Source organism: Squalius cephalus, assembly GCF_949319135.1.
Source record: "Squalius cephalus genome assembly, chromosome: 14".
In the NCBI taxonomy this organism is placed as follows: domain Eukaryota; kingdom Metazoa; phylum Chordata; class Actinopteri; order Cypriniformes; family Leuciscidae; genus Squalius; species Squalius cephalus.
In genome coordinates this window covers 20,547,408-20,563,993 of record NC_137135.1, presented here as the reverse complement: position 1 = coordinate 20,563,993, position 16,586 = coordinate 20,547,408, and the positions used below count along the sequence as shown (strand labels likewise).

Sequence of the window (16,586 nt, the reverse complement as noted above, 5' to 3'; positions counted from 1 at the left end):
CTATCTATCTATCTATCTATCTATCCATCACATTCAGTCTTATAGGACTGTGGAAAGGAACTATAAGTTATTAGTACAAGGGAAAGTTGTGAGAGGGGATGAACTCTTAATACTACTTAATTCCAATAACTAAACGGGCACAAATTAAATATGTCAACTCCCATGTGTTCCTGGCAGATGGTGAACAGGATGAGCTATCTGCAGACATTCTATAGTAATCACTCATGTGATTCCTAATTAACTCCATTATGTAAAAGAGTCACCCAGTTCTTTCGGGAGTTCAGCCTTCTAGTCAGTCATACGGTCCACTTGCGTCTATTCTTTAATCCTGTTCAGCTCTCTTAAATCTCTCTGTTCACATGAAACCTGGATAAGTGGAATTCCACAAATTTTTGAGCAGCTCCCTTAATCGCTACAGAAATAACACGTGCATATCCACAGACTCTTCATAACTGATTTAATTTCATTTCTACAGAATGATATCCGCATTATCTCTGTCTTCATCTCTTCGAGTGTGCCTTGGTGCCTTAGCGATATGTAAACATTTTATTCCATTTCAAAAAGTCGTGGCACGCACTAACCTGTTGTGCAGATGGGGCTGCAGCTCACAGCGTTGCATGCTCAGCTGGCACTCGCTGCGGAACGGGCACAGCACAGCCAGTTTGTCCAGCAGGTTACGCACCAGCAGGCTGGAGGCTCGGCACTGCTGTAGCTGAAGCCTCTGGCGGTCAACTGGACAGAAGTCTTGGTCGTGCAGAAAGTTGCTGAGGCACTGGAAGCAGTATGTGTGTCCGCATGGCGTGTCCATGGGCTGCAACAGAGGCTGCAGGCAGATGTGGCACACCAGCTCGTCATCCACTTCATCCTGATATTCAAACAGGTGACTGTCATGACCTTCATGACACTGTCCACATTCCTTACACACCCGCGCCCACGTTATGCCACCCGCCAGTGGAGCCGCCTTGGGCTCCATCATGGCCTGAAGAAGTTAATCTGGACGTCCACAGGGCTGGAGAGCTTCTGCCTCTTTTTTTTCAGCTTGCAAACTCTACATCAGATTCATCAGATGAGAAGCAATCAAATATTTCCAATCCAGTAAGAGTACAAACTGCTAGCTGCTTCATCTACACCCAAGTTTCTGTTGGAAAAGAGAACAAAGAAAAACTGAAGCTCACGTCTGGCATTCTTTTTTTGGCTCATGCCGGCTGGACAGGAAATGACATGAATCCACTTAACAGCAACAATATGGGGAGAGGGCTGCAGCTGTATCCTTTCCACGAGTTTCCTCCTCAATAGCAATCTGAGTTTGGCTAACTAACACTATTTAAGTCATTAAACCGGTTAAGCACTGTGAAATGACAGGAGGGCAACAGTCAAAACTCACCTACTAGGTCGAACAAAGAAGCTGCTCTAAAAAGGAGTAAAAACTGAAAATTAATAGTGTAAAAATGACAAGCTTTTCAGTAATGACTTCTGCATGCCCGAACTGCAGTGGACGACTTCCCTCTGTGAGCCACATAATCTCGGCTAAATCCATCTACAATGAAGGTTTGTTTTGTAACCTTAAATACAACACACATTTATGTAGTGTGACTCCCTGAATCCTTAAAGATATTTATGAATGAATATGAATATTCGGTTTAAAAAAAACTTTCTTTTACTTGTTTACATCACATGACATTTTTTAAGTAAAAAAATAAATAAAAATGGTAGGCTATTTAAGCTTTTCGAAACCAACATAAATACAAAGAAGTTGGTGCATGTGTTTTAAATTAAATCTTTTATCATGGACATCTCTTATATGTCAGTTTCAGACCGTTATAACAATAATAATATAAAAAGCATCTCCTTCAGAATACCATAAATATATGATAATTATACTACACCAAAAATTCCTATTCTATAAAAACAATTAATAGCACAATGCAATGACACAATTAACAACCGGCACTTCAAAGGATGAGCAAAACAAACACACTGTCCGCCATTAATGTGAGGTAGTAAATCTCAATCATTATTCCAACCCACCTCAGATGGCAGCGCAGTTACACTCCCCAGAGCCACTGCATGAAAAAAAGAAACTCAAGCCCAACAGCTGCGCTGGCCGCCTGCACCGACTGAAACCAGAGCCCGTCATCTCAACTAGGGACAGAGTGTGTTTGTGCGTGTGAGTGTGTGTATGCAAGGACATGCAGTTAAAGGGGAGCTCAACAGACTGGAGAGAAACGTTCAGAATGTGTCGACCCAGGAGGAGGGGTTGAGAGCGTGCATTTGTGTGTGTGTGTGTGTGTGTGTGTGAGAGAGAGAGATGGAGGATGAGGGGGAGTGTAGAATGCTGATGTGGTACTCGTGCAGGCAGAGCATTCTAAGAACCAAGCTCAACCTCTGGCCAATTACACAGTGTGTTATATCTGTGTGTGTGTGTTGTCCGAGGTCAAGCAGGACATATTTCTCTCTCACTGCCCTTCTACCTATTTTACTAATAACTGAATAGACATATCCCTGTGAGCATAATAATCCACACAAAATCAGTTATTCACAAACTAAAAATTATAATCCTTAGCACTACATTTAAATACTAAGTGGCAATTCAAGTAAAATGTATGCATTACTTTAAAGTTAGATAAAATACTTAACAGATATATATCAATCAATATTGGATATTTAAAGGGATAGTTCACCCAAAAATGAAAATTTTGACATTAATCACCCTCATTGTTTCAAACCTGTGTGAGTTTCTTTCTTCTGTTTACAGAATTTATTTTAAAGAATGTTGGTAACCAGACATATGATGGCACCCATTGACTTCCATAGTAGGAAAAAAAGATACCATGAAAGTCAGTGGGTGCTGTCAACTGTATGGTTACCAACATTCTTTAAAATAAAGATTTTTCTAGTCGAATAGTAGTCGTTCATTTAAGCGATTAGTCAACCACTCACACGTGTATATTAATAAGCCATTTAAATCATAATAATGAGCCTTTAATTGCCTAATATATATATATATATATATATATATATATATATATATATATATATATATATATATATATATATATATATATATATATATATATATATATATATATATAAAATATACAAAATGCCACAGTGCACAGTCAAAAGTAATGATTATGAATGTGTTGTGAAAAAACAGCAAGGAGACTGTCTAAATTTCTTTAATTATTGATAATGTTTTGTCTTTTCGGCTTACATAATCTGAGAATATTTGTTTTCCACTTGAATTGGTTGACAAATCGCTTTACATTTTAAGCTTTCTATAGATATATTTCTCGTCTGTGTGAGGCAAGTATACACTGAGTTTTGGGTTGTTGTTTTTTTACACGCTCAAATTAACAGAGACCGAGACGACAGAAAGTGCCTCCTGTTTGTTTTCTTTATTTTACAAAAGCACAACGTTTTGTTGTTATTGTGAGTTTACACAAATAAAAGTAGACATTTTAGTTTCGAATCTATATGACCAAAAATGACGGAGTATTTTAAGTTGTTTCCTCTGTTATCAGGAAAAAATACAAGTGATCACACCAGAACCTCCAAATCACAGAGATGCCAATTCGCACAGGACTAATATTATAACAGGACCTTGGTGTTCGGCGAAATATGGTAGGTCATTTGCGGGGGAATTTTTACTATACAAATTACAGACATGGCCGATTCACACAGGATTAAGATCACAGACAACCTCCGCAATTATCACAAATGACTAGAGGTCACTAGGCAATACTAATGCAGTGCGAATAGGGCAGCCTCTTGTAGTCGACTAACAATTAGACAGAATAATAAAACAACAGAATAAAGAAACTCATACAAGTTTGGAATAACTTGAGGGTGAGTAAGTAATAACAAAATCTTAATTTTTGGGTGAACTATCCCTTTATGACCTTTACCATCATCTAAAGCTTAATTTTTAAAAACAGTTTATAATTTAAAGGTGCTCTAAGTGATGTTGGGTGACGTCACTTCTTGTTGACGTTCGAAGTATTGTCAAACAAAATGGAGGCTAGCTCGACCCTCCCTCTTCCTCAACCCGTCCCGTCCCCTCCCCCTCCCTTCCGTGCGTTCCTTCACCTTTTACCCTCCTCTTTGCTATTTGTTCATCAGAATGTCTCTTTGGTTGTGTGTCAGCCATATAAAAATTCAAGAGAATATCATTCTAACGTTAGTCGTTGTCTAGGACATCTCTCCTCTAGCTAACTTCTCTTTTCGTTCTTCTCTCTCCTCCAGTCCCCACACCCCCCTTCATATGCACGCGCACTAACCCCCCAACCCCCACCGCCAAATCATTCTTGTTGGTTATTGGAACACAGTTTGTTATGTTTCGTGGTGCAGGTTGGCCCAGTTTGTTTTTGTTGCAGTTTGTGGAGCCTGGGCTGTCTACAGAGACTGCGTTTTTTTACAGTGTGTTCAGGGGACAGGCAGCTAGCGGATAGTGAGGAGATGTTTGCTGTATGTGACAGAAAAAGTTTCAGCCTAAAAAACGCGTGACATCACTTAGAGCACCTTTAATAAAATAACTTTAACACTATTAAATGTAATCTTTAGCAAATACCTAAATGAATAGCAATTTTAATACTGTATATTATTATATATATATTTTTTTACATTAAAAAAAATGTAATGTTTGCACGACAACGATGTACTAAGAGCTGAAAAGTTTTTCCTTTGCGTTTTTCGCTTACAGACGACAACATTGTCAAAACGATCCCCGTTCACATGGATCTGCGAAAACAATTAAACACGCTGTAATATTCTGACAGGCCAGTAGTTGTCTTCCAGATTCGCATTTTTGCAGTTTACAAAAACATGCACTTTGAGACCTTCGAGGCTACCAAAACATGCACTTTGAGGCTACCAAAACGCAGTTGTCGTGTAAATGAATGGCCAAATGCATAAAAAGTTTTCCTATTTTTCCCCCCTCGTTTTATGAAAATGGTGTCGTGTAAAAACAGCCCCATAGAATATAAGTGCACAGCTAAAACAGCGCTGTAAGATCATCACTCACCTAGGATCTTATTATTACTTGTTTATTCTATGTAGTACTTTTATTGTGGTGTTTTATTGTAGTAGTTCTTATGTTCAGTTAAATCACTTGTTTGGAGCGTTTTTTGGACCCTTGGTTAATTATGGCTTGAAGACATTAATACATTTAGAATACGTAACGCTTCCTTTTTTCCTCATGTATCGGCTGCACATCTTGCACATGAGCCGCACGCAACTCAAAAAACAGAGCAAAACTATGAACTCTAATGATAACCTTGCTTAATCGACCATCGCTAATAATTTAATTGATCAAACTAATTGACAATTAATCAACCGTCGATTAATCATTAGCATCCCTAATTGTTATTATTATCGGTTTATCTGTATCTGCCATAATTTTAATATTGGTGCAGCCCTGCTGTTGCATGTTTAATAATACGATGCACCGTGGAAAAATACCGACTGATGCTTGCCAGTGTGAAATTAATCGCCACAATGCCAGGGGTGGGCTAGGCTGTTGCTATGGTATTCTGAATGGTAGCAATTGAATATAACAAGGTTTGGGCCATATCAGTGCAAATCTATGATTTCGTTGCCCATTTTTTAAATTTGCCCAGTAATTAACAGCAGACTTGATAAACATTCTATATCATAAAACCCGTAACCTTGTGGCATAGTGATGTGTTTTGTTTAAATTGGTTCCACACTTGTCCACTGAAGCTGTGACCCTGGTTAAGATAGATGGACTCACCCCAGCCTCATGGGAGTATCTTACACACTGGAAACAAGCAGCTAGCCAATCTCTCCTGTCCTGTAATGATGTAGAGTTTGTGAACCTCTCAAGGCTGAACTCCACTACAAAACTCAAAACCTAAGTTCACATACCTCCCTGAGTACACAGTTTGTCACTTACCTGTTTGTCTACTGAACAGTCACGTGGACTGTTTCAAAGTCCATAGTGTTTCCAGATGTTAAGATTACCTTGGTGCTGATATCATAATAAATGGACTATTCCTGTCCACCGCCTACAGAACAAATGGTAAATCAAAGAAAATGTGAACACCCAGTCTGAAAAGCTCTCACCTACCCAACTCAACCAGGAGCCATGAATCATTCCCTCAGACACTCCCTCACAGAATGAATACAAGGCCAACGGCACAGCTCCGACAGAATGACTTAATTTGGAAAGTATGAAAATGCACTGCTATATAGTCACCTGGAGTTTTTTTTATTGTCCTTCAAGCCAATAGGAACAAGTAAGAAGGGTGATTAAACATTGCCTACTCTAACTGTTAAAAAGGATAGTTCACCCCAAAGTGAAAATTCTGTCATTAATTACCCACCTTCATGTCGTTCCAAACCGTAAGAGTTTTTCAACTTTGGAACACAAATGAAGATCTTTGATGAAATCTGAGAGCTTTCTGTCCCTCTGTTGACACCTACGCAACTACCACTTTGACACTTCAAAAAGTTTATAAAAAGATCATAAAAGTAATCCATATGAATTGAATGGTTTAGTCCAAATTTTCTGAAGGGACACTTTTTATAATGAACAGATTGAATTTAGGCTTTTATTCACATATAAACATTCAACAACTCGCACATCAGTTGTGGTAAACAGAAGATAAAGCATGTTCGCTTGATGTGCGAGAACCAATGAGGTTCATTCTTGTTTGTTACGCAGAACGTTTGAGTTCCGCAAGAACCAAAGAGGTTTGTTCTCGTGTGTCAAGCAGGTTCAGTTAAGCTTCTGTTAAAGGGGTCATATGATGGTTCTAAAAAAAACATTATTTTGTGTATTTGGTTTCATGCAATGTGTTTGCGGTTTTAGGTAACAAAAAAAAAAGTAATTATTTTACACATACCGTACATTATTGTACCCGCCTTTCTGAAACGCGTTGATTTTTACAAAGCTCATCGTTCTGAAAAGCATGGTGTGCTCTGATTGGCCAGCAATCCAGTGCATTGTGATTAGCCCGAATACCTTAAGCGTGTGACGGAAATGTCACGTCCCTTACCATATTTGGGACATCAGCTGCCAAAGCAATAATGACAGGTGATAATGTCAGTATTACCGAATCTGACCTGGAAAATGCAGATGACCAAGCTGATCAATCAACTTTGCCAGCATGACTGGACAAGAACGTATCAAATTGGTTTTATTTCATTGGGAACACATAATGATTACAATGACTTATACAGTATTTTTAAGCGTTGCGCAAAAATACAGTATAATACTCTACGGGTATTATAGAGTAAAATATTTATAATTTAAGTATACTCATAATTTAACATTTCTACTATTAAAAATACTCTACAGATGGAGAACACTGTGTAAACATAAAACCATGTCAGCATTTGTAATCGTAGAAACGACATACAAGCGCTACTCTGCTCAAAACTCGCGTTTAAATAGTCAGTAGCAAATTATTAAAATATGAAAACATAGCCTACTTACAGGCTGTGTCTGTGAGTCAGAAGCGCCAGAATGTACTTGCAAAGATGGAATTAGCCCACTTTTTAGAAGCAACAATAATACAGCGAGAATACAAGTTGCGCCGCCTTTCTTTGCGTATACATTTGGGCGGTGTTCTGAAACTCTGCCCCCACATACTGACGTAAATTTGTGGGCGCGTGTTTGAATTAAGCATTTTAGGAACACATGGCAGAGCCTGAACTTTTACAAAGAATATCTCTTTGCGTTTGACACTTTGTAACTCTGCAGATCTTATACATGCACAAACAGCTACATAACGCTCTACAGAAAAAGGAAAACAAGAAATCGCATCATATGAACCCTTTAATGTTCGCTGATCAATGTTTAAATGGGAATAAAAGCCTAAATTAAATCTGTTCATCATATAAAGCGATCGTGTCTCTTCAGAAAATTTGGACTTAACCGCTCAATTCATATGGATTAGTTTTATGATCTCATCTTTATGAACTTTTTTTAATTGTCAAAGTGGTAGTTGCGTAGCTGTCAATGGAGGGACAGAAAGCTCTTAGATTTCATCAAAGATATTAATAAGTGTTCCGAAGATGAATGAAAGTTTTAGAGGGGAACGACATGAGGGTGAGTAATTAATGAAAGACTTTTCATTCATTTTTGGGTGAACTAACCCTTTAATGCATGCACTAAATCAACACTTCAAGGCTTGAAGAGGTAGTTTGTTCAAAATGAAAACTGTTTCCTCATTTACTCCCATCATGCCATAACAAAAATCATTTTTTTCTGGGAAACACAAAGGAATAAGGAAAGAAGGTATAGGGACTGACAGCTTCAGTCACCATTCACTTTCATTGCATTTGCATGCTGTCATCATCTTATTCTTTGCTCTATGTAAAAAGAAAGTCATACTGTACATGACTTAAGTAACACTAGGAAGAGTAAATGATGGCAGAATTTTGAGTATTTTCAGTACAAATGATCCATTAAATGTTGGACCAGATGTGTAGAACACAAGACATCAACCTTCTCTTCTTTAAGAAACAAACAAAAAAAGTGCACCAGTACCAAACAACCAGCAGAATAGGACAGACAGCACAACATGCATCATTTGTTTGCCTTTAAAAGTCTGTTTAAGTTATGAAAGGAGACTCCACCTTTTGGAGGGGGGTCACTTCCCCCGTTTTATAGAGTCAGCTGAGAGGCTATTTGTATTAACAGCACGCTTTAAAGCACACATTTTGTTTTACTTTAATACCACATATCATCCGAAATAAACTAGTATCTGACTTTTCTAACCTTCTGAAATTGGCCTTCGTGGTCTGACCATAGACTGTAAAAAATAGGGTCTGACCCACACGTTGCAGGTAGATGACACACGAGAAAGAAGCCATAAATCATTCATCAATCAGCTGGCATGAGATTCTGATGGTAACCTGGACAACCGAGTGCCCTTGAATTAGCCTACGTGTTGGGTAAAGAAACAATTCAAATAAAACTGAACATATGTTTCTCTACGTAACTCAGCATAGTAACCTTTATCTTAACAACGTACCCAACCTCCTAAAAACATCTACAACGTGTCCGAGGTATGTCAGAAGCGGTGTAGTGATCGCTTTGCTATTCTTTAACCTTCAATGATTCACATTCAATGGTAATAAATCAACAAAAGTACAGAAGTTAAACAAATATTGTGAGATTATGTAAGAAAAGAGACGCGTAGGATATTTCGCGCTCAAGACCGAAACTCGTCTTACCTGTGCGGATTTTCCGGAAGTAATAAAACAAAGACGCGGTCGAAATATTAAAACATAAACCGTCGTGACTTAGTCTAAAATCCAAAATATGAATATCTCATCATTTCCATTCCCATGTTCTGATAACTGGACACCACGCCAGGTATTATTAAACCGTAAGCGACGCAACCATCGTGAGTTTCAGTCAAACAAGTCGGATCTGACGCTTCTTTCACAGGAAGGGGATAAATTCACCTTTGGACTCAGCGCGAGCGCGTGGCGTGCAGGTGCAGAGGTGTGTGACGCTGGGAAATACTTAATCAGTCAAAAATGTCAGGTTAGGATAATTCTTAAACGTTGTTTATAATGTTAATATCCTACTGGACAGAAAGGCACATTTCAGTTTGCCTCAATGTAGGAAAGTGTAACATTAAGAAAATAATCAAACCATTGTTTTGGCCAAATATTTTTTTTAGTAGCCTAGGTGAGACAGTGTGTGCAAATTTACCAATGTACAAAATACAAAACAGTAGCTACTGAATGCACATTTTTATTTTACAATACATTTTATAAATGTACAAAGTCTAAAACGCACGACAACTTATAAACAGTCTCAATTAAAGCGTGATTTGACACTTATGACAAACACCAGCCCTGGGACCAGTTCAACATTTCAGTTAAAAACGATTAATTATATAGTTGATACTTATCTGAATGTTTTCCATCTAGTTGTATTGCACTCACTTGTTTACTAAACAGCTATATGACTTTAAATTTTATTTTAAATTAAATTTCCTAAAAGTATTCTAAATCAAAAGAGTCTCCCATGTACTCAAATTCTCAATGGATTAAGTTATGTGGCTTTCTCAAGAGATTTGATTAATCTGCAGGACCATTTTATTTGTCTTCTGCATTACTGCAGCTAATGATATTGTGCATTCTCAAAATATTTTGACAATAGTGTTAATGTTTTGTGTCAGCAATTCATTAGCGGCTGTGAGAATAGCTGAAGCACTCAGAAAACACTTGTATGGGCATCATTAATTTTAGAATAATGCACTTTTTCAAATGTTAAGTGTCCTCATTCAAACAATTCATGTGTATAATTGTTTTATGGGTGCATAATTAACAAATTAATTGCAATGACCTTTGCTATATTCTCTGAGCGGTTTTCATCAACCATAACAACCCAGCAGGAGTATATCTCAAATGAAACCTTTCATAATAACTATCATTTTAAGTGAATAGCTTCTGCGTGTTAATTCTTCTCTCCCACTAGAAATCCGAGAGAGTGGAAAAAAGGCGCCCTAAATGATGTCCAATAAAGTAATAATTCTTTGTTTGTGATCCTGCCAGTTAAAAGGTCTTTGACACTCAGACAGTGTTGGCCTCTACCCCCTGCAGGATGCAAGGGAAGTCTCCCCTCATAAAACCTCTCTGCTGAGGCTTGTTCCCTCTGTGATTTATACCCCTGTAAGTCCAGCACAGACAATGACTATTGCTGATCGAACCAATCACTGTTCAACTAGACGTTTCTTTGTTTCATCTATTCCTCAAAATACTGTATTAAGTATCTTATCCATTATAAACGGAAAAGAATCAGGGTCACACCTACAGGTATATTATAGCATTATGACAAACAAAAGCTATTTTGCAGTTTTTTATACAAATGTGTTTATATATGTCATTGTGACTAAATGTTGAATGAAACCCAACAATCCTCAATCCACATGCACAAACATCACATAACCAAGTTAAATTGATTTATTATAAGCAAGCCAAATAAAATTGTTTTCCTGTGCCGTTGCAGAGATCAGCTGTGCCAGTGCCACATTTATGCAGCTGTTCCCAGATGTTTACATTCACAATGGATAGGTGACTGCGAGTAAAAACCGATCATCTGGGCTGGTAAGTGGTAATAAATGCATTCTTTATTTTATCTATAAACTGATTGGCATTTACAACCATAGTTATATCCGACCATATCTGATATTGGTACAATAAATCAAATGTGAATTTAACAGAAATGCATTTTTCCGCATTAGTATAGTATAGTATCTGTATTATAAAAGGTCATGGAATCTAAAACATTCCAGTTGTGACCCTGGCAGTTGACGGGAAAGTCTGTGTGTATGAAGACACAGCTAACGTGAAAGGACACGAAAAACAACAATTGCAACAATGAGTAACAGACTGACCCTTTTGCTGAATCAGTCCTATTGGCTGCTCTGTTTGAGCACAACTCCCACAAATAAGAGTGAACCTGTTTGTCTTTCCTGGGATCAGTAAACATCCTCAACACAAACAGCAGTGTGAGAGAAGAAAGTCACACCACCAGGGCAGCTGCACTCTCACTGTATGTGTCTTTTGATGTCTGTAGGAGGGAACTGATAATGAAGGGTCTTACGTCTTAATTCTTTTAATTGTCTTTGTCGTTGGGTCATGAACAGGAATCAAACTTAATACATCTTAATATATATTTTATTATACTTCCATGATCCATTCATCCATTTTCCAAACCGTTTGTCCTAGAGGCCAGTCCAATAATAGATTTTTTTTTTTTTTTGATAATACAGAGCATGTTTTACTTTGAGTGCCTCGTCATCAAAGAGAAATTTCTTTGCTAGATTTTTTAATGACAGTGACAGTGACGACGTGAAGGCCAAGTATGGTAACCCATCCTCTGCATTTAACCAATCCAAGTTAGTGCACACACATCAGGAGCAGTGAGTAGTAAACACACACACACTGCATTATCACTGATGTCATTTTTGTGTATGAACTCTCTTTCCTGTCACTGTATAATGTGTGCAAGCCAATATACATATTAATTACATGTACACACGTGCACTCACGATTATCCACTTTAACATCCTGCATCTCACTTACAGACCTGGTGCAGGTGCAGTGAATATTACAGCTCTGTTGCTAGGAGGACCAATGAAAGCACATTAACACCACAGGCAGTTCTCCCATTTTATTCACCACAGACTCCCCTCCTCCCTCAGCCAGACAGCCAGGCATCTGTTTCAGGCTGTAGCTTGCACCCCCAGACTTCAGGCTCTGTCTGGCATCCACATGCAGGCCCTAAATCAGTGCCTAGGGAGCACGCAGACGTAGCCCACCCCCGTTATGCTTTAGTTTGACATTCGAGTGTCACTTTAACAATCTCCAGCCTTCAAATTGAGCAAATGGATTTAAAATGCATGGTGTCTTTGATTCAGTCTGCTGTGTTGGTGGAGCATGTTCTTTCATTGATTATTTTGCCCTGAAGTTCTGGCAAAGTTGATTTTACTAAAACGAAATTTAGATTAGTCGCATTAGGGAAATTGGAACATGATCTATGTTTTTAAGTCATAAATAATGTCCTCTACTCATGCATAACGTATCTAATTTGAGCCTAAAGTACTTTGCTCAGTGAGGCAAGTGTGCTGTGTTAACTTTTCACTCCACTTCACTCCAAAGTGAAATGGCTAATTGCCCATCTGCCATTCCTCCTGTAGCTATCTGGTTCTCCTTGAAGACATCACCTCCAGGGCTGTGTTTGCTTGTTTGTACCTGTCATGTGGGCCTGCTCGTCCACCCAGCATGCCACTTGGTAACATCTTATCTGTTCCTTAAAGATCAAAGAGCCATGGTGATCTTTATCAACCGATATACCTCCCCTCCTCCTTCACTCGGCCTCCATCAAAGTTCCAAAACTGTGTGTATACCATGCCTTTGAGCACTTTAGCCTTTCCTCTTCTTATCAACAGAGAAGGGGTTTCATTCTTCACAGTCCAATAAGGCCTTGAAACAAGAGAAAGAGACCAGACTGACCTGTGTCTTCACAGTTACATAGAAGAGCCCATTAGGGTTAACAGGGGGGTTAATTCAACATTGTAAATCTGAGCATGTTATGTACACTCCTGGTCGCTCTGTGAAGTGATTCATGTAATTCGTTATTTACTATGCTATAAATTTGATTACTTGTGATCTTTCTCCTAGTGGATGTAATTGTTTTCATTCAGTCTGGTATCATTTTTCTACCATCAAAATGTGTTTTGTTTTGTTCAAAATAGAATTGTTCTTTTTGACTTTTTCCATGCTTTTATTCCCCGGTAGGTCCTCAAGGTCCGTTTATGCATTTATGGATGAGCAGACAGTGCAGACGGTCTAGGGGTAAGTTACCAAAGTCACGACCTTGCCCTGACCTGGGTTAAGGAAGTGGTCATGCAGCTTTGGATAAAGCTGTGGAGGAGAGAGACTGAGAGGCCAGGCGGTCGTGCCTGAACAATAGCCGCCGCACATTCAGCCTGGGAGTTACACAAAGGCCAGAGCTGCCCCCTTCACACTAGTCACACCTCACCATATAGAGCTGGCATTTCACACTCCTCTGTGAACAGCCATTCAATCAAACTACTGTTTAACTTGTTTTTTTGGGCCTTGTTTTTTTTAGAATTGCGACATCATCTGTGTTAGACCCTGGAGCATTACTGATCCGTGTTTTCTCAATTAGCTTGTAGGTTTTGAAAACCTTGAAAAACAAGGAGGCAGGGTAATTACATTTCCTTGATATTATACAACTGTAGAAATGTTTTTACAAGCCCATATTATGTGCTGTTGTTTTGATTACAATGAAAGTAGCATTTGATTTAAATCTAGGTATTCAAATGTAGTGAAGAAAAGCCAATAACCTAACAGTAACCATTTATTAAAGACATTTTAGATTAGGTTTAACGTGAAAGTGTTAGGTGTAGTTGATGGGTACAAATAGTTTGGGGTCAGTAAGACTTTTTTTAATGTTTTTGAAAGAGGTCTCATATGCTCACCAAGGCTGCATTTAGTCGATGACAATACAGAAAAAATAGGAATATTGTGAAATATAATTACAATTTAAAAGAATGAACTGTTTTCTATTTAAATATATTTAAAAATATTTTGTATTACTGTAATGGGAAATTTGAATATTGAATATATTTGTCTTCAGTGTCACATGCTCCTTTAGAAATCATTCTATATGCTGATGTCTTGCTCAAGAAACATTTCTTATTACTATTAATTTTGAAAAAAAAGTGCTGCTCCGTATCTTTTTTTGTGGAAACAGTGATATATATATTTTTAAGTTTAAAAGTACAGCATTTATTTAAATTAGATTTTTTTTTGTTTTGCAACATGTCTTTAACTGTCACTTTATTATCAGTTTATTGCTGAATAAAAACTGACCCTAGACTTTTGAATGGTAGTTTATGGTCCGAACTAGACACAAAACAAATACCAAAAATGACTGTTACATGGTGGTCTTGGAAGTATTGTACCATGTAAATGATACAGAAATTGAGTATCATAGTATTTCCATATGATACAAAAATGAAAATATGATAAAAAAAGTGGTTAATTTATGATTTATCTGTATCAGTACCAGGCACTGCTCGCAAAAGTTCCTTCAGGACCACAGAAAGGCCCACATAACCAGGTACTGGCGCAAGCCATTGCCGTGAGCAGAAGATGCTCATAGTTTCATGGGGCCGACTGCTCCGTAGGGAGTCGGAGGCCCTAAAAGATTCTTTGTCTGAGTCGAGTGCCCTACAGCAAGACCTAAGAGGAGGACTCTACAAGCCCCCCCTCCTTGTTACTCAATGGACTACTCCACCCCATTACCTGTCCCGGCTCTGGATCAAGGTGTGGGGGCTGCATATCAAACAGTCTCTGACCTTTGATGTTCAGAGAAACACAAACACTGATCTGACCAGAGTCGTAACAGCTTATTTGTCCCCTTTAGTCATTCATAGCCTCCTTGTTGAATGTCTAAGCCTTCAAAGGCTCTTCTCTATTGGCCTGGCTTACAGTAGCCATGCTGGCTTTAAGAGGTCTGTGACCCACTATGCCGAAGGTCTGGAGGGAGGCCATCTGGCTTCCTGCTAGATTTGATATTGATTTATTGGTTGTACATGTGAAGATAGGAGAACACCAGCTGTTAGGAGCTCAGGTCCATCTAGTACTTTGCAAGCCTGTATAACTAAATGGCTCTCCTGAAAGCTTCTCAGTGTTCATAATAATTATTCTTCATGACCTAAATAGCCTATATCAGGGATTCCCAAACTTTTTGTCAGCTAAACCCTTTTGACCTAAAATATTTACTTATGACTTTTAAAGACCCCTTGAGAATTTAAGTTAATATTTCAATCATTTAAACAAGTTTAGCCTGTTCTGGTTCTCTGATGTTGGTTAATGGTCTTGCAGGTAAACAAATATAATAGTAATATAATAATTGTTTTGTCCCTAACATGTGAAAGAACATTTAACATAAAAATAGATAAATACATTTCTGGATTTTTTAACCCTGGTAGACATTAATATTTATTTTATACTTTATTTAAAATATATGATCTTTAGTAAGTGTTTCATTTTATTGTTTAATTATTTATTCATTTAAAACGTTCATGATTTAATTCATTTTTATCAACCCCCAGTTTGGGAAACCCTGGCCTATATCAATCCAGTGCAATTAGACTGTATATTATACTGACATATGATTATTACATATGTACTATTAAATAGTGTTTATTATACTTAAACATTACAAAAAGTATGGCAAAATCCATACAGTCCATACATTTAAAGAGATTTTCTGTAAAGCATATTCCCTTTCTGTGGAGATTGGGTTAGTCAAATATCTGTCTTCCCAGGTGAAGGTTGTCAGATCAGCCCTTTTCTTTTCCAGATTATCTCTACAACCCCTCTATCTTCCCCCCTCCTCCAGTCCCACCTGGCAGCAGGCTGTGATGTGGCTGTGTTCTTGATAATGAGGTGAGAACTTTATTGCTCTTGTCTCTGGCCTGGCACCAGTTTGCTAGAGGAGGCCTTGTTTCCATTACAGCACCGACTGACAAAGAGCGCCCTCTTTTGATGCTTTACATTCACAACAGACTATATCATGCAGGGCGAGGAGTTCAGAAAAGGATTGTGGAGAACCCTAAATAGTTTAAAATGGCTTATGAAAATATTCAGTGGCAAAGAATGTTTGATCGTCATTTATCAGTCATTTTTTTAGAGGGTGAGAGAGAGCCTAGGTCAGACACTATTGCTTGAGTCAGTCTCTCTTCCTCCAGCACTCCATTTCAAAGCCAGGGATCAAGGGCAGACTTGCGCATGGCATACAGTGAATGACAATAGCTTTCCCCTCTGCTCGCAGCCCCCTTAAGTATAGAGAGGAGCAAGACAAAGGAGCTCTGGAAGTTCCCGGGTTAATAAGTCCAGGACACACAGTCAGTGCGGGAGTCAGGAAGGACACTGTGAATTTAAGAGGAAGTCAGTGCCCTATCCACTATAGTAGATGCAGATCACAGAGGAGGCGGGCGATGATGGGTTAAAGTGAATAAACAAAGGTGAGAACATGATTGAGAGACACATTAAAAGGGGCC

General features: G+C 38.3%; 1 protein-coding gene and 1 long non-coding RNA gene across 5 annotated transcripts in view; one reads left to right on the top strand and one right to left on the bottom strand.

Moving 5' to 3' along the window:
- Positions 1 to 9,430, bottom strand: part of lnx2b (ligand of numb-protein X 2b) — a 20,847-nt gene extending 11,417 nt beyond the window's left edge. The window contains exons 1-2 of one of the 2 annotated variants that reach the window (XM_079892899.1): positions 9,205 to 9,430; positions 582 to 1,138 (exon numbers count right to left, since the gene is read on the bottom strand). In XM_079892899.1, the coding sequence (XP_079749025.1) occupies positions 582 to 976 (395 nt within the window). In that variant the 5' untranslated portion in view covers positions 977 to 1,138; positions 9,205 to 9,430. Of the gene's footprint in view, positions 1 to 581; positions 1,139 to 2,028; positions 2,165 to 9,204 lie in introns of those variants that run through there. The other variant, XM_079892900.1, reaches the window with a different exon arrangement.
- LOC307171338 lies at positions 8,968 to 16,586 on the top strand. Of its 3 annotated transcripts, XR_013823534.1 has the most exons (6): positions 9,457 to 9,520; positions 10,540 to 10,656; positions 10,994 to 11,091; positions 13,288 to 13,344; positions 15,887 to 15,972; positions 16,358 to 16,586. It is a non-coding gene; the product is annotated as an uncharacterized lncRNA (long non-coding RNA). The 3 variants fall into 3 exon arrangements; XR_013823532.1 differs by lacking the exons at positions 9,457 to 9,520; positions 10,540 to 10,656 and adding an exon at positions 8,968 to 9,036; XR_013823533.1 differs by lacking the exon at positions 10,540 to 10,656 and having other exon boundaries at positions 9,446 to 9,478.